Here is an 18,272-nt window from a genome sequence, read left to right as displayed (position 1 = left end):
GAACTTACTTTCATGTTCATTCTTAAGTCAAAAATGCAATCCAATAACAATCAATTTTTTTCCTTCTTATTTGTTTTAAATTCGTATTTTCAAGTTACGAAATCTCCATCTTCTAATAGATGTAAAAATTTTGTTATATTTTATCGGATTTTTCGAAATTTTTACAGATTTTAGAAAGTGGATTTTTGCTTCCAAGTCTTTAAATCGTACTTCAGATACTCCGGGTCGAAATATTCTAAAAAAATTGCGATCGCGTTCTTCGTCATGTCGTTTCACACAAAAAATTATAAAATCAATCCGAGCCATCGATGTAGAATCTTGATCGAGTTGTCATGGAATAACTCGTACATATACACCTACACTTTTTAAACAATATATACGTAGATAAACGAAGTCGATGACATTGTATGTATATACGTATAATACATAACATGCATCGCGATTATATATAATTATTCGTATAATAGTTCGACATTTTCGTTTTTTAATTTTTATTATTCTGTTAATTTCTCATATTGTAATTATATTATATTATATCATATCATATAATATAATACGAACAAAACATTTAATTACAAAAACAGTATGGTCTATTTGTGTGTACGATGGTGTATTACGTGTGCCTTGTGTCGATTGATTAAACTTTTCTTTCTTTTCTTTTTTTTTTTTTTTTGACTTTCATTTTTTTCTTTAATCCATATTTCATATCATGATGAAAGCTACAATGTATCTCTTTACGCGATATGCATACCGTATGTGTAATAATATCATCTGGTTAGCGTGTCGAGGATCATATTTTGTATTTGATCCTTATGAATGCGTGGATAATATGTTTTTCTTTTTCTTTTTTTTTTTTTTTTCTTCTCCACAGATTAACGACGATATATATTATATACATATATATATCATTCTCTTTCTTCTATTAAATATTTTTTAATATTTTCACATCGCCGTCATTTCAATTTCATTCTTCATAACGATCTTGTTACAACATTATTCGCAGATTGTACCCACGTATCATATTATGTCGTACGAATACGATGTATTTTTTTATTTTTATTCTTTCTGTATAACGTACAACGAAACGACGAAACAGTTGTGAATTGAAAAAGTTCGACGATCCCTTGTTTTACTCGTGTACTTTACTCCTGTATACGGTATGTGAGAAAACGTAAGAATAAAAATAAAACAATGACGAAATATTTTGTGCCATCGCGTTGTTGCATGTCAATAATATTATGTATACCTTTAGTTCCATAAATAATGTATTATTTTCTGTTTTCACGCTTTGAACGATTTCTTTTTTCTGCCTTCTCTACTTTTCATTCACTACAGGTATGTATGTTAATTATAAGTATCTATGTATATATTTATACATATATGTAGAGTTATTTGTCAAAAACATTGAATATTTTACAACAACTATTGACCTCACCCTATAGTCGTGTAACTCTATTAAACGTTTTGCAACTTCTCATTACAGTTGAAATTTAATTTATTTTTTGTTATTCATTTGTTTCATATTGTTCTCTCTCTCTCTCTCTTTCTCTCTCAATATTATGCGTAGCACGTTTCATCCAATAAGTCGTATCATATCGTATATTCACATTACCACATATGAATAATAGTAGGGTATATATCATAAATTTTGTAATTTTCTAAAAAATATTCTCTAAAAAATATGTTGACCTAAAGATTATTATGACTGATAATCACAGACAATTTTTTTTTTTTTTTCTCTCTCTTCACTTTTCACATCCTCGATTCATTCTCGATCTCGATCAGTTGCGTTGTGTTTTTTTAGTCACGTTTATAAGAAAAAAAAATTTCATCGCATGTGTAATAATATTATTACTATTATTATTATTAAAAATTCTTTTTGCCTTCCCGAACTGCAAACAAGTGAAAGTATAACTAATACACTATTAAAAATTTTACGTGTTTGTTAGTTTTCTTCTTTACCAGTTAAAATAGCTAATAGCAACAGTAATAATGATCAGAATAATAATATTATTATTACTATTGTCACGTTATAGATAAATAATAATAACCAGAAGAGAGTTTGCCAGAAGCGTTTTACATATGTAATTCATTTTTAATTCCCTTGCGTTGTTTCTCAGCTCACCTGTCGTCTTTTTAACACTTAAATACACGTTATACATAGTTTAATATATATATGTATGTATGTATATACACACACACACACATATATATATATTTTATCATCACCTTATCGGTTATTATTCTCTACTAATTTTTTTTCGTTCTATCTTTCTCTCTCTCTCTCTTTCGCTCGCTCTCACTCCCTCACTCACTCACTCACTCACTCACTCACTCACTCACTCACTCTCTCTCTGTCTCTCTTCTGCAATGATAGATTGATAGATTGCTATCTTTTGCGCCGCAGTGATAAACCGATAGTAATTAATTAGTTTCAATCACGTCGAGGGTGCATTTACGTGAGGACGTTTAAAAGAAACTGTGCAGTTATTCACCTAATATAATTGCGAATTATGTGTACACCAGTGTGTCAAGTGTTTATATTATACTCATTATCGTCTGTAAAATTATTATTATTATTCTAAGGATAAGAGAAGAAAAGTAAGAAACAAAAATTTGGAAAAAAATTACATTTCTTTTTTCTTTCTCTCTCTTTTTTTTTTTTTTTTTTTAACGACAGGAAAACGAAAATTAATAGTGATGATGAAAAAAAAAAAACCTATACACTTGCAAATATATAATTGATTATAATTTATATATATATAAATTGTGGGCGTGTGGGCGTGTGTGAGTGTAATAATAATAATATAATATTATGACAGGGGGGGGGGGGGGGTGATGCGTACAATACTAATATGTATATGTATATATTAAGTGGTGTTTCATTTCTCTCATTTCACTCATTTTACGCACGCTTGCCTGCAGCTTAGTATACACAACCCAGAGTGCGTTTTTCACCGTTTGACGCTATTCGAGAATATTACAATAATAATAATAATATATTCAATACGCAGGCAAGGCAAAAATATAACACAATTGCCGTTAATTTTTTATTTTATTTATTTTTTTTTTTGTTTGCGTTTCTTGCTGCGTAATCGCTAAACGGATGTATACGTGAGAAGAAAAATTAGGGTCAAAAGATATATATATATGTATATATATATACATATATGAAGGAAGGAAAGAAGAAAAAAAATGGTATGTTTTAATTCGATAAAAACTGTAATCACATAAAGAACAAACAAATAAAAATAAATCAATTTAAAAAAATATATAATAAAAACAGTTCAGCGTCATCGGGAAGCATGAGCGCGGAAATTATCTGTAACTCGATCGTTCCGCGCAAATTTTCGTGAACTGGATAAAAAAAAAAAGGAAGAAAAAAAAAAAAAATATATATATATATCATTAAAAATTAAAAAAATTAAAAAGATCCCGGGAATCATATTCCTCGCGGAACGTTATACGCAATTAAAGGAATATTTTTTTTATTAACGACCGAGTGACTCGTCGGTCGGCATAAAGGGGGAATTCAACACGTGTCTATCTCATCGTCAGTTTATTTTTGTAAAATTATAGCAATTCACGAGCGGTCCTGTCTCTTGCTGTGAGGACGGACTGTGGTCACGGTCTTAATAAATTCGTCGAAATTGTCTCGTACATTTTCTTTTTCTCCCCCTTTTCCACGAATGGAACATTTTACAAGGAGATTAAATGTAGGTGTTTTACCGTTTTTCCTAGTAATTTTATAACAATTCGTATAACTTGTGTATATAATTGTTAATATAGACTCTAAGCATAATTAAACTATACAATTGTTAGAAATAATAAAGCTTAAAATATTGTGTATACGGTGCAGTGTGTATGTCTGTGGGTGTATAATTTATATTGTACATACGCGCGGTGGATGTGATAAAAGTCAAATTGGAAACACACAATGATTAAAGGTACAGGAGAAGGTCAAAAATAAAAAGTTGAAATAAAATAAAAACGAATATCTGCTCAACAGTTAAGCCTATTAGCCCAATTCGCTTACCCCTTCCAATGTTTGCTAAATTAAATTTTTTTTTTATTTAAAATTATTATTATTATTATTATTATTATTATTATTACTTTTTCATCTTAGACCATGAAAATCGTCTTTGTAATCAATAAATATCAATAAAATATCTAACATTGCTATTATATTTTCATGTAAATTATTACCTTTCTTATTTCGTATATGAATCGTCTTTACAGATTAAAACTTAATTATCATTATATTAACAATATTCTTCTTCTCCTTTATCATCGTCATCCTCGAATACAATTATTATAATTATTATTATTATTATTATAAATTGTTATCGGTAAAATTATGCATTGCTGAAGACAAAAAAAAAAAAAGTTAAAATAATTCAACGCAACGCACATTGTACATGTGTATTGTCGTTGAAATACAGGGTGGAAAAAAAAAAAAAAAAAAAAGATTCAAAATTAACTATGAAAAAAAAAATGGCAATTTCTCATGACCAGAACAAGTTTCCATTTTTTCCCCCATTTTATAACCTTTTACACAACGCATACAATATTTTGTACCAAACCAGGCCGATCGAAAAATGTAACACATTTGACTAACGCGTGTTCAAATAATGTTCCTGCCATCATTTATGCTTCTTTATTTTACTCGGCTTAAATAATTCGCAATCAATAATCTTTGTATAACGTTATTATCATTATTATTATTATTATTATTATTTCTTTTTGTTTTTGTTTGTTTGTTTGTTTTTTTTTTTTTTTCATTATTATCAAACACTTTGCTTCAACCTACTATCTCTTACTCTAGGCCATTTTATTTTACTTTTTAAATTTTTTAAATTTTATTTTACTTCTTTTTTTTGTTTTCGTGAAAAGTGCACTTGACGGTGTCCAAAGAGCACCAAAATTAAGGCACGTCCACTCGAGCAGATACTCTCACCCAGATCAAAAACAAAAGTTTTAAAGTATATATTTGTTCCTGTTAAGCTCAAGCAGCTGGTGTATACGTAGTGTAAATATTAAAGTGAATCACTAAAGTATGAAATAATGTACTTAATATTAGTACGAAGGCAACTTATCGTCTGGCCAGATTCAATATAAATTTACCATTCACATGATTCAAATTTGGACACGATAAAAGAAAATACAACAATAATGAAGTACGAATATGCAGTCTCTCTGGTTCTCAGTTTCCCGCCATTGAAAAATGGACACAAAAATATTACGAATCACTTTTGTGGGAAGAGAGAAACAAAAAGAAAAGAGAAAAAAAAAGAATGTTTTTTACCGTTATTGGGGGGGGGGGGGGGATAAATATCTTACAATGGGAGTTTTATAAAATACCACCAAACTAAGATCAGGGGACTTTGTTCTGTCCTATTACAACAGCAACAATAAGGTATGGCTCAAGTGAACAAATAATTAATATTATTCATACCTTTTGCACATCGCTGCCAAAGTAGACGTACCTTCGGATAGTCTTTCTTTACAAAAAAAAAAGAAAAAGATCATCCTTTCTTGCCATTCTCAATCTCTCTCCTTAATGCCTACGATCCTATCTTACGTTAAACTGGGTACTCGTCACTTACATCGAGACAAAGTGTGGTTTTTAACAATTACATATCTTACAAGAAAGCTTTAAATCTGGCATTAAAATTGAGCCCGTACAAGGTTAATTGAGTTTCCAGTAATATCCACGCTAGACCGCGTAATATTATCGTACTTTTCATCTCTTTTTAATCAAATTTAATTTCATTGATACAGTGAAACTTCACTTAACGGACACCTCCCAATGACGGATTTCTCTTTACAACGGACAGTCTAAGAATCTCCAGCGGCACAATTTACACGTTTATGTTATTCTGAATAACGGACGATATTTCCAGTCCCGAAGGTGTCCGCTGTTGGGAAGTTTCACTGTAGTATAATAATTAGCTCGTCTACGCAAAGTACCAAAAAGTGCGATAAGGGATTGTGATCCAGTGCGAATATTGCTGCGTATCAATCATTAGGCCTTGATTACGAGCGAGCCTCGATAGTGGACGATGCATAGAATCTATAAGTTGCGTGCCATAGCACAGGCATGTGTAAAGTGTATCCAAAGGGTCGTTAACACGATAGTTGTATTAACTTTTGAAGCGTAAAAGCAAGCCGAAGATATATTCAATTGATTATTATTGCTACTGGTATATACTCCTTAAATTAATTACTACGCGTAGCCGTTTAGAGAAATGAAAAGTAAACCTTAAAACGACTTCACAACGCCGCGTCAGCTGAGATATATTATCTGGCCTGTCAATATTTCAAATATTGTTAACTATATTCTATCTCGTTTTTTCTTTTCTTTCCGCCTATCAATTGTTTATATTTAAATAAAAAGCTGCATATGTAATTCGATAGTGGTTTTCTTCTTTCTTGTCATTATCTTTGAGAATAGAACTACTACGATTCGTGCAAACTGACCTTGTCGTGATATATATTTCAATAAACGCGCGGTGCTCTCGTGATTTGCGATCCATTATTTCCTATCGATGTCACCAATCAGGTACGCGCTGCTCAATTGAGATATTTTCGACATCTCCGGGAACCACAGGTACACGGGATCTTTATATCCTCAAAGGGAAACTTGTAGTCGTAGGTCAGCTCTTCGCCTTGCACTATGCGACGTAGCGCAAATATTAAAATGTGTTTCTTACCAAGGATGTCGACCACTCGAGAGTAGCAATTTGGCTGAAAAAGAGAAGGATTTTTCATAAATACGTTCCAGGAACCACATTAAATGTAAAAAATTAGGTAATATTCATAGTTTTTTATTTCAACTGTGACAAGCACCTCGCAAGAGTGATTGATGAAACGAGCAGCGTTCCCTTTCATCGTTGCATCCACGACTAGGTGGTCATCAATTTTGAACATGTAACATCCAATGTTTTTGCTATCGTAGTACTTTTCGCGTTTATCCGTCAATGATGCTCGTATCACCTGAAAGTAGCCAAACAATAAAGAATTAAAACATTGGTATCAGGTTTACCAAAGTCATCGGTCATCAGAGTTTATATATCTCCATTAGTTACCTCTCCGGCGTATTCAATGACCATTTCCCCAGCCTCGATATCCCGCAAGCAAAACAAACCCCTCCCGTGAATGTGTGAGTGATAAACGCCGACAGATTCCTTAGATGTTTCCTTCAGAATCCTAAACCTCATTGCCATTGGTAAATTTGTGCTCGCAGCCCTCCTAGAAAATTTCGTTCAGATTGTAATGTAAATATCTGAAGTAAATGGGTTAAAAATCTTTGAAAAGTCAATAAATTAATGTTATTATTCACCGTGATTCGTTTTCTGAAATGGCAATCATTTTTGGCTGCTGTCGATGTCTCGATGCCAGCCAACTGAACATGTCATGGACCTTCCTTCCCCTGAATGATTCAGCCCTCGCAGCTCCGCTGTCACATTCTGTCAACAAGTCGTTTTCTATCTCGCTTGGTTTTGGCGGTTTTAAATTATGCAGCTTTGGTTTGTACTTGGTGCACCTGTTCACGCCTGGCAATTGTTCGACCAGATAAACAGTTGCGTTATTTTCCAGCCCCAGATTTTCCGTAAGGGGATTGTGGGGTAACGGAGGCAAGTTGTGAGCCCTACGTGCAGACTGAACAGCTTCAAAGACTTTGTCCCAGACCTCGGACATGGAAGAGGCAACGTGCGTAAAACCGTCTTGCGATTTGATTTCGTACATCATGCTGGGTCGTTTTGAGATTGATTTTTTTACCATCAATTTAGAAGGATTATTGTTTGGAGGTTTCAAGATCTTTGAGACAATTCTTGGTTTCTTTACCGCTATAGGAGGAGGTCTAGGTTTTGGCGAGTCCATTTTATTATCAAGCGAGCTTGGTTTACTCTCCATCTTGCTCGACTTTAACGCAAAGTTCTTCAACGGCGAAAGTTGTAGGGAAGTAATCTTAGCAGCTTCTCTCGGTGATAGAATTTCAACTGAAGTTATTTGTGGTGTCCTTTTGTTTTGTGAAACTGCTTTCATATTTTGCGTTATTTTGTAAGAACCGTCCTGTAGCTGCTTCTGAAAGACAATCTTCAAAGATTTATTCTGTAACTTTTCCTTATCCAGTTCCAACTTCAAGTTCTCCTTCATTTTATTCATCGTTTCGATATCAAATGCCATTGCATCACTATTACTCAAATCATTTGTAGATGCATCTGGTTCTTTCACTGGTTCGACAATCATGTCATCTCTGCGTTTGGAAATCTGGACGTTCAGCTTAGTCGGTTCCTCGACAGCAATATCAGGCTTCCGCATTTGCTCCGCTGGTTCTGGTTTTGAGGTAATCGCCTGCATTGGCAGAACCCGATTCATCGGTCTGCTTGTAGGTGCGTTGCTCACTGGCATGGTAATCTTATTAGTTGTGCAAACGTTCAAATTGATCTGGTTTACATTATTTGTGTTCATCATGTTAACGTTAATACAATGGCCATTACTACTGTTACTATTAACAATGCAACTACCAACACTGTTGTTGGACATTGTATTAACGTAGCTGGTATGCACGTTATTTACATCATTGTGGTTCATTTTATTTACAGTAATATTATTATTATTCCTCTGTGGTACACAGTGGCTCGGCAAAGGCGGCATTTTCGAAGATATGCTTGATTTTATCATGCTAGTATTTTCTGACACATGTTTAGAGTCAAAGTACGGTCTGATATTGTTGCTGATAGGTTGCTCGGACGCAAAGAGAGGCTCAGTTATTCTCCAGGGTCCCTGATGCAAGGGCTGCATTGATTGTATTTGTTGAAGGGGCTGCACAGAGGTGTGAGAAACGGGACTTGGTCTAACGGCAACCCTTGGTATTGTCGTAGATGTCTGTTGCTGCTGTTTACAACCCACCAACATATCGCTAGGAGAAACCGCACTAGAGACAATCGGCGGAATTTGTGGCACTTGTATTGGTTGTACAGGATCCGCTATCTGTAAGCACGGCCCATGCTGTATAGGATTACAATTCGCGGGAGCGAAAGCCTGTTCCGGGTTTGCTGAAATAGTTATTTGGGAATTGCTTGGCTCAGCAATAGGAGGTGGAGGTTGATTGACGACCACGTAGCTTCCCGGAACTCCAGGAACACTCTGGACCGTTTGTACCGACGGAACATTTGGAACATTAGGCACGGACTGAACGTCTACGATTGGTTCCATGAGTTTCGAAGCTTGAAATACTTGCGTAGTAGTTTGGTAGCTGCTTGCAAGTACCTGAGGAACAGCTCCGGCCACAAACTGACTAGACGACATAACGGTATTGCTCACTATTGTCTCAAGCCCATAGTACATTGGTTGGCTATGGACAAACATGCTCCCCGTTGAATCTGTGAACATTTCAAGTGCCGGTGTGGAACTAAGTACCAATTGCTCCGACGATATCACTCCACATTGGATGGCGCTCGGTTGTTGCTGGATAATAGTGCCCAAAACGGTCGGCTGTGGTTGAGCTATTTGTACGTTCGGTAATACTGATATTCCGCCATTTTGCAACGTCAACAAATTGTCAGAGGACGCCTGGATGTAAGCACCAGGAACCAACGAGTTGGCAGCTATAAATTGTGGCTTATAACCGGTCTCGTGTTGCCCTCCAATCGTAGCTACATACTGCAAGTTTTGAGCCGATTGCTGGTGATGTTGATGTTGATGTTGTTGTTGCTGCTGCATAGCTTCCACGTATGCGGACATCAAATTCGGCTGGGGAACCTGTTGTAGAATAACCGTTGGACCAGTGGCTCTTTGGGCTTGCTGCAGCTGTATAATTGGCGTATTATTTTGGATCGTTTGAAACCTGACGTGGCTTGACTGTGGTACGTTGGAGGTTCGTAATATATTGGGCTTGATGCCCTTGGCCCTGGGCTTTGGGGTTCTGGGAGATTTTGGCTTCAGAAGCTTAGCTTGCTGGACACCAGGATTTACTCCTGCCTCATTGGCGCTGGTCTGAACGCCAGTTGATGAAAAAGTTGGCGATACTTGTGGGCTTGGAATGGTCTGAGAGCTTGTGCTGTCTGGTGATGTCAGGGGTACGTTTATGGCGCTTTGTGTAATACTGGTCACAGAGTCTCTCGATATCAACGGGCGATCTGTGATTTCGGTTATTTGAACCGTACTCTCTGGCTGCTGTGGTAATACTGTAGCATTTGGTAATGTTGTCGTTGTTCTAGTATACTGAGTTTGTACAATCATATCATTCGACGTTAATACCGTTTGGTGAACAGTTTCTACCGTGGCGTGTGTGTGGATTTGAGGTGTCATAATCGCCTGTGCGATGGGTTCAATTTGAATTCCAGGATGGGGCGAGGGAACCGAAGCTTCAACGGGAGATGTAGCCTGGATATCCGAATACTCGGATGACAAGGTATGTCCTTCAGACGGAGACATAGTAATGAACTGCGGTGATTCGATCGAAGATCCGATACTGGGTGAAAACCTTGAATCTGGGGACGTAAGTTTATTGTCCATAGTCTCGGAGTCGCTATCACTTGTAGTCATGATGTCGCAGGTAGCAAGATGTCTGTTGTAGCTATCCTGTGTCCTGTACGTGCAACGGCACCTCTTGCAAGTTACAGGTTGATCCACAGGGTCTGGTATTGGCAGGTACTTTTTTGACAAGCTTGTGCCTAATTCGTTCGGAACCTGAGAATGCGGCGATGAACACTCGTCGTCACTAGACACATCATCTGCACCATCCAGCTGCGGAATTTTGAAGGACACTGCGTCACTCTGATTAAACTTCTCCACCAGCTCCTTCCCATCCTCCTTTCGAGGAACCCTATTCAATTTTGAAAACCTGGAAGCATATTTGTACAAACTGGCGCCAGTGTCAAACTTTCCACTGTCGCAAGAGGAGTCGTCATTCGCTCCGTCGACCTGGGGGATCCGAACAATCGCGTCCAGCGAATGGAGTGGTGGGACTCGATCCTCTGCTGTGTATTCAGGAGAGCTACACTCACTTGCGCTTCCTGTATCTGCCGTTCCATCTACCTGAAGAATCCTCGGGTGCTGCCTTGCGTGCCAGAGGAGCCTCTTGTGTTCTTTGCCATCATCCCGAGGTGAAGTGCGGCGTGTTGTTACGCCAGAATCTTCAATGCAGTATTTAAGCTCTCTGACAGACTCGGAGATAATACTGGGTGTACTGGCCCTACCCACTGTTAGCATAATACTTTCTGGTATACGAAGTTCGTGCAGCATTGGCGTTCGCTCGTTTTGAGACTCCACAACTGTGACGGCAGCTTCTGATCGTGTAGAGTTTAAATTCTTCGGTAACTTCCTCCGCTTCATTGTGGGTCCGTAGGTCCCGTCTAGTTTATAGCTCCATGTAAGACTGCAGGATCTCTGGTGATGCCGAGGACCCCCAACGACGACGGAATTGTTGGACATCACTTCAGACTTTGATCGTTTTAGTTCTCTGCCCCCCAATTTCTGGTTTTTCGAATTAAACAGATCGTCGACGATATCTTGAACAGAACTCTTTGCCTCCAGGTGAAGCCAGAAATCATTCTGCGGTCCGAGTTCTGGCATAGATGGATCCATTTTAGAGACTTTGTTCTCGGTAGGTTTTATCATCTCGTCTACTTCTGTTGGCAATATTTCATCTTTCAATAAATCTGTACCAAAACCGCCATCAGTTTTCAAATCCATGGCTAAAAAATCCTCATACGTCATTTTTGGAAAAATATCTTGCATCGAAATTCCATCCAATAGATCATGGGGCAGGTCTTCGAAAATTGCTTCTTTCAGCTCTGGTGGTAAGAGATCTGTGTTATTCTGTTCAGCTAAATTCTCATCGGCTTCCTTGTTGCATACAGAATCGACGAGAGTGTCTAACGTCTGTTTTACTGCAACAGATTTCTCGGTGTCGCTCTCAGCCTCTCGCTCCGCGGAGTGATCAATGGTGACATTATTTTCCATATCCACAGCTGCCTCGGGTACATATATTTGAACAAACGTCCTAACATAGTATTTGACAATTTTCAAAGGGTTAATGGTAGACCAGTACAGTCTGGAACACTTATAATCACTTGGCACTATTTTCTCAATTGTGTCAGAAAACTCTGGAACAATGGTGCCAAGGCAATCGATGGTGAGAGAGCCGATCATGACCTTGACCTTATTAGGTTCAGCATATTTTTTCTTTTTCCGATCCAACTCAACGTAAACCGGCCTTTTTAAATCAAAGTCCTCCTCAGATTGCGGTGTTTTGTCCGAACAGTTAGATAAATGCGAAGTACAGAATACCGTTTTGTCATCATTGAATGCAAGGTCTATGTTCCTTGCGCATGGATAATGATACGTTCCATTGCAATTCTTGCTGCAGCAACCAACGCTTGCTCCTTTCTTTCCACATTCCGTACACCGTATTAACCGACCTCTTGATATAGCACTGTGAACGTTCTGAAGTGATCCGTCAATTTCCTCGAATACCTCGTTGGACCACAAAGCACAATTTGCATGAACCCATTCATTTTGCCCACAGTAAAGGAGACGGCCTTCTCTTGTAGAGTATCCATCGCCAAGTCCCTTGCACAAGCAACATGACCTGCTGTCCTGCGCGTTGATATTCTGGTACAAATTTCCTGATTTCGCTGCGATAGCCTTTGGCGCCCTCAGAACTTCCTCCTTCCACGTTTCCAGAATTGAATCATCCAGCTTAGCCAAAAAATTCTCACTATCTTTGGAATACGACTCTTTTGTTGGCGTGGATAAGCCCCCAGTGCTCGATGTGATTTTCGAATGCTTTGGATGAAACCAAGGAAATACTTCGCACAGAATTTTGTGATACGCTTCTACAAGGTCCTCGTTAGATGCACGATTGATTACGTGCTCCATGTCACAGTGAAACTGCAACAACGACCCATATTCATTACCATTCACTTTACGCTTTACAGACATCAAGGTTGGTGATGGCCTAGCAATAATTTGTTGCTCAAGGCAAAGGCACTCTTTATTCTCAATTACAGAACCACGTGTCGTTTCAATATCGACAGCAGAGTCTTTACCATCAAAAATATCCTGCCCCTCTTTTGAGAGGCAATTTTTTACTCTAACGGAACATTCTTTCAAGTGAAACTTCTGTCGCAATCGCCTCAACCCTCTCTTGGGTGGATCAGTGGGCTGGTCATCTGTTTCAAAATCAGATTTACTGGAGTTATCAGACTTCAAATTTCCGCTCAAGTTTGAATCAGCATCCGTAGAACGCTCACTGTTACACTCATCGTAGTCATCAAACCTGTTGATTACTTCCTTGCCGTTTATAACACACACCTCAAGTTTTTCGTCTGAGAAGTCTAGCTTTCTTACACTAGATATCGGTCTGCACAAGCACTCCTTTCTAGGGCTCCACTTCAGAGCGATGCACGCTTTTCTGTTTTTACTCAGGGATTTTATAACACCTATGAAACCTGCCTTTAGTTCTGCTTCAACTGCGTTTCGCCAGATAGAATTTGGGTCCGGTGAACATTGGCGACAAATAAACTCTATAGAGTCTGGTAAGTAGCTCAGAATTTCATAGCGTTCGTCCGAGAGGCCTTCGCATCGAGCATGAACCCAGCATGAGCATTCGTTGCATTCCATCATCTACAAAAAATAAAAATAATACAATTACTGATTGAAATTGTTCAATTACGAACATTAACAGTTGAGAATAATAGAAAATCATTTGAAAATATCATGCTGCCCATTACCTTTGTGTCAAAGTCATTTTCGTCGTAACATCTTTGACACAGAGGGCAATAATTTCCACGCTGTCTGAGCTTGAAGCACATAGAACACAGAGGTAGATTGCCAACGTGAACACTGACACCTTCACTTCCACAGCTTTTACATTTTATGCAACTATGGCACACGTAGGGTCTGTCAGGACTATACAGTCTCGTGCTAATCCCAGATTTTGATAGGCAGGAGTGATGGAAGGACTGGCGACATCGAATGCAAGACAATTTCGGACCGGATCTCAGGTGGCATGTTTGACAAATCGTACAGCGAGGACAGCACCAATTTGGTTGAGCACATGCATTCCACTCGCTTGGCTCCAGACAGAAAGCATGATACGGCTCGCAGCAGCACTGACAATGAATCAGCTGTAAGAATTGTGAATAATGTTAATTCAGATGTTAACTCAGATTATGGATTCTTTGAATAGATTACAATGTTCAAACATGTTTCCACTTACAGGTTCTTTACCAGCGCTGCCACAAAGATAGCATATAGCAGGAATGTGGAAGGCTTCGGAACCGATTAGTGCAAAACCTTTGGCTCCAACCTCAGCTGGATCGTACTGTTCCCAAAAGTCTATAGAAACTGTGTGTACCTCATCAACGACAGGCTTAGGCAGAGAACGTATCTGTTTGTGATGAAATTATTTTTCAATGTCTAAAAGTAACAATTATAGTAAGCAAGTTTATTACTATTATTGAACTTACGACTGGAAGGTTTAGCGTTGAAGGATTCTGTTGCCCTTGTACCTTCACCCTTTTTTGAGACGGTTGTTGTACTTGATTGTTAGTTTCCTCTTGATAGGCTTTTATTATTTCCTTCTCTTTGGATACTTCCTCGACCTTTTTGATTTCCTCTGTTTTCTCCTCATCTTTAGGTAGTCTTGGAATGTTCTTTCCAGATTCAACAATGTCCTCTTTACCCTCGCTGGACGGAAATGTCGCTATTGGTTGGCCGAGCGCTACACTAGCACTCCGGCAGACGTGTTTAACTCGAGGTCCTTTCAACTCCAGCCTCTGTCTAACGGGCTGAGAAAATTGATCTGTTGTCGATGGATCTAATGATGGATTTTTTACTTTCTTTCGAACCTTTATCCTGTTATCTTTTCTTCTCTTCTTGCTTGGTGATACTGATATGGGATAGTCAACTGTAAATACGGAATTCGATATTCATTAAATTCATCATAAGCAATGTTTAAATGCAAGAATAATACAACCGAGAACAAATTTCCAAGAATTTTCTAATGAAAAATAAATAAGTGGTAATTGATTTTTGCAATCATACATTTTTTCAATTTGCCTAGCGCTCCTGGAACGGCATTTTGATGACTCGTTTTCTGTCCCAGCATATCAAGTCCGTTCCAATTGGTTGCTGATCTGAACAAGCTTCTATCCCTGCTGTCTTCGGCTGGCCAACCCAATTTGCATCCCGTCAATCTTTGCATTTGTCCTTCGCTTTCCTCCTGACATACCGACATCGGGACGGATACTGGGACAGCCAAAGGATCCCTCATCAAAGGTGGAAGTAATAGGTTCAATCCAGCCCTTAGAGCCGCAGGTATATTGTAACACTTTAGACACATCTTTAGCCAGCATGCCGGACACCTAGCTTTGTATACACATCTCATAAGATTCCATTGCTGACTTCTGACGACTGGTGGTACCAGACAGAGTCCGTCACCCTTGTGGCATTGAAGTACCGGAAGAGCGTTGTTGGTAGACTTTGTGCAAGCCTGACGTTTAATCATCTTGCTAATAAATTTGCGACACGACTCACAACTATGAATGCCAAACTTACGGGCCTGTTTAACAAATCGATAAAAACGTACTGCACCGCATACCCCACATTTGACAGTCGCAGCCAAGCCTGAAATGTCAAGAGAGAAGAAAATTTTAGTTTGAATCTTAGAAAGGAGAATCTGTTATGCTTTTTTCCAACTAGTTTCTCACCAGGATTAGAACTTCCACTTGAATTGCTGTGGGCATTCGAGTTGGAAAACGGTCCCTCAGCACCCCCTGACGTTCTGTTATCCAACTTCAGCCTTGCCTTACGCAGGATCACTTTTCCGCCATTCAACTTCATTCCTGACCATTCCGATTGTTCATCCTCACTGTGATCGCTGTGTTCACTGCCACTTTCCGAAAGGTTGCTCTCTGTGTCCAAGCTTTGCGAGTTTGATGTCGAGACGCTTTTATCACTGATATTATCGATGCTCTCTTTTAACGATGGTACGTCTTCCAAAGCAGGCATATTATCTGTTGAATTATGAACAGGCTCAGAGGCTACCTTTGGGCTTGGAGAATTCACTGCTGCACTGAGCGTTCCAGAACGAGTCTGAACTCTGGAAGACTCTGAATTAGTCGTACTGGAATCGGGAGGAACTTTAGCAGGAATGAGAGTTTGCTTGCTACTTGTACAGGTATTTGATTTAGATAATTGCGGTATGGGATCCTGAGCAGTGCTAGGTGAGACATGGGAAGATTTGACGGAAGATTTGTTTTTGCATGTAGAAACCTGAGGTTTCTTCAACTCGTTATCAGCCGTTGTAACGGTGTGATTTGAAATATTTGAGTTAGCCGTGACATTTTGAACAGTTTTCTTAGGCTTCCTCATATCTTTATCAACAACCTCCTCACCCCCGGTTCTATCCGGTAACACTTTAGCTTTTTTATGATATTTTTCATTGAGACTCTCACTGCTCTCCGGGATGCAAGTTTCTTCCAATTCTTCTATAAACCTTTTATTTGGTTTTATTACTCTTGAGGAATGCACACTTCGCACAGGCAAAACAAACTTGCGCACAGTACCAATCTTATCTCCGGTCGAACCTGTGCCGTTTCGAGTATTAACCGAACCGCTAGACTTGGCCCTTTGCAGTAATCTTTTGGCTGTACTGTTTCTAAGTTGCCTGGTTCGTTGGTGTCTTTCCAGAATGTTGTTTACAGGCTTCAGCACTGGAGCTTTGCTCAAGTTCAGAGACTCGGTACCAGCTATTTTACTTCTACGATTCTTCATCCTGCAAACTCTCCTAGCCTCATCCGACTCTGTTTTACCCAAACTGTCTCGGGAAATCCGAATTCGGTTAGAACCACTTTTATACAAAGAAGCATCCCTCACGTTTTCTTCATCCAATGGAGGATTTTTAATGTCTTTAATGTTTTTTCTACACTTGGAGGGAGATTTTTTCAGAGGCTGTTCAGGCACTTCTGTGTCCCGCTGTTGCGTTTTAACATAGCACACAGATAGCTTGGCTTCTTTGCTGCTAAACCCATGAAATGGTGGGTGTTCCTGAAAATAAAATACCAGTCAGTCAAGACCTTTTCGCTTAAAACTACCCTTTCATCTACACTTATCGATCAAAGTCGCGTGTTCGGTTAACTTGACGATATTGTGAATGAAAAGTTTTGCGCACGCATACAGAAACGGTTCAGGCGATGCTCAATGATAACACAATCAACAGAGAAACGTCGCGCGTTCTTTGCGCGCGATTAAATACAGAGGATTGAGGTTAGGATCGACGACGAAAGATATCCGACTGGCAAGACGTTGAGGAATTGGATCAAGTCATCAGCATTTGAAAATAGATATAAATTTCTCAACGTGCATAAAAAACATTTGCCGCTCATGTGGCATGAATTAACCTTCTCATGGTTCAGTTGTTCATTTTCGGTGTATAATATCGGCGTAGTGGATCGGGGATACGGAATAGCGGCTATTATCCACGCATCAAAAAGATCGTCGAAAATCGGAAAAAAGTGAGAGCCGTCAGGAGTATAGCGAAGAAAAAAAAACAAATACAAAAAAAAAGGTAAGAGAACGAAGGTAGGCGAATAATTGAAACGAAGAGAGGCGAGCATCAGCGGAGTGTAGTGTGAAAAGACAGAGACGAGGATCGCGAAGCGTCTAAAATCACGTCCGTGCGGGGGGGATTGAGGGGTCAGGCTATGGGGGGCATGGGGGGAAGGGAGGGGTGGCGACGACAGCGTATGACGCGTAATCATCGGTTCGACAGAAGCAGAAATTACCTTTTCGTTGTCACCGAAGGTTTCGTTGAACAGGGACAGTCCGTAGTAAATGTTCTCGGCGGCGACGACGGTTACGGGGTCGGTTTGGGTAGTCTCGGGTCTCCCAAGAACCTTGATTCGTTTCCTGGTGACCGTTTTCGGCGGTTTACCGGGAAACTTGGACCTTCCCATGTTCACTTGTCTTCGGCTCGCGGGACCTCGACCTCGTAGCGAAATTCTGTTTCCATTTTAACGCCAATTTTACCGAGGCCCACCACCACCACCACCACCAGCAGTAGTAGTAGCAGCAGCAGCAGCAGCAGCAGCAGCTTACTCTACACCACCACAACAATAATCATCCAGAGTCGGAGTCGGAGAGAGAGAGAGAGAGAGAGAGAGAGAGAGAAGGAGTGAGAGTGAGAAAGAGACTCACGTTACCAACACACCAGAAACTCGCGTAATAGAAACACGAGAGAAACACACACGGAACTT

The 18,272-nt window shown here is 39.1% G+C and overlaps 1 protein-coding gene across 1 annotated transcript; it reads right to left on the bottom strand.

Annotated features, from left to right (window-relative positions):
- Positions 1–3,544: 3,544 nt before the first annotated feature.
- Positions 3,545–18,204, bottom strand: LOC124187011 (histone-lysine N-methyltransferase trithorax). The gene is made up of 10 exons (XM_046579248.1): positions 17,802–18,204; positions 15,726–17,064; positions 15,061–15,642; positions 14,484–14,923; positions 14,234–14,404; positions 13,746–14,141; positions 7,343–13,638; positions 7,089–7,251; positions 6,850–6,996; positions 3,545–6,747 (listed from the first exon to the last, which is right to left on the bottom strand). Exons 1-10 carry the CDS (start codon positions 17,970–17,972, stop codon positions 6,574–6,576), a joined length of 9,879 nt encoding a protein of 3,292 aa, XP_046435204.1. The 5' UTR covers positions 17,973–18,204; the 3' UTR covers positions 3,545–6,573.
- Positions 18,205–18,272: the final 68 nt, after the last annotated feature.

This window comes from Neodiprion fabricii, chromosome 7, assembly GCF_021155785.1.
Source record: "Neodiprion fabricii isolate iyNeoFabr1 chromosome 7, iyNeoFabr1.1, whole genome shotgun sequence".
Taxonomy (NCBI): domain Eukaryota; kingdom Metazoa; phylum Arthropoda; class Insecta; order Hymenoptera; family Diprionidae; genus Neodiprion; species Neodiprion fabricii.
The sequence above is the reverse complement of the archived record's forward strand: the minus strand, read 5'-3'. Positions and strand labels throughout refer to the sequence as shown.

Excerpts from the sequence above, each read along its gene's own strand:
- LOC124187011 (XM_046579248.1), bottom strand. The coding sequence starts at position 17,972 with ATGGGAAGGTCCAAGTTTCCCGGTAAACCGCCGAAAACGGTCACCAGG. Across the intron at positions 14,405-14,483 it reads CAACGCTAAACCTTCCAGTC|ATACGTTCTCTGCCTAAGCC; the intron begins GTAAGTTCAATA and ends CATCACAAACAG. Across the intron at positions 13,639-13,745 it reads AAAATGACTTTGACACAAAG|ATGATGGAATGCAACGAATG; the intron begins GTAATGGGCAGC and ends TATTTTTTGTAG.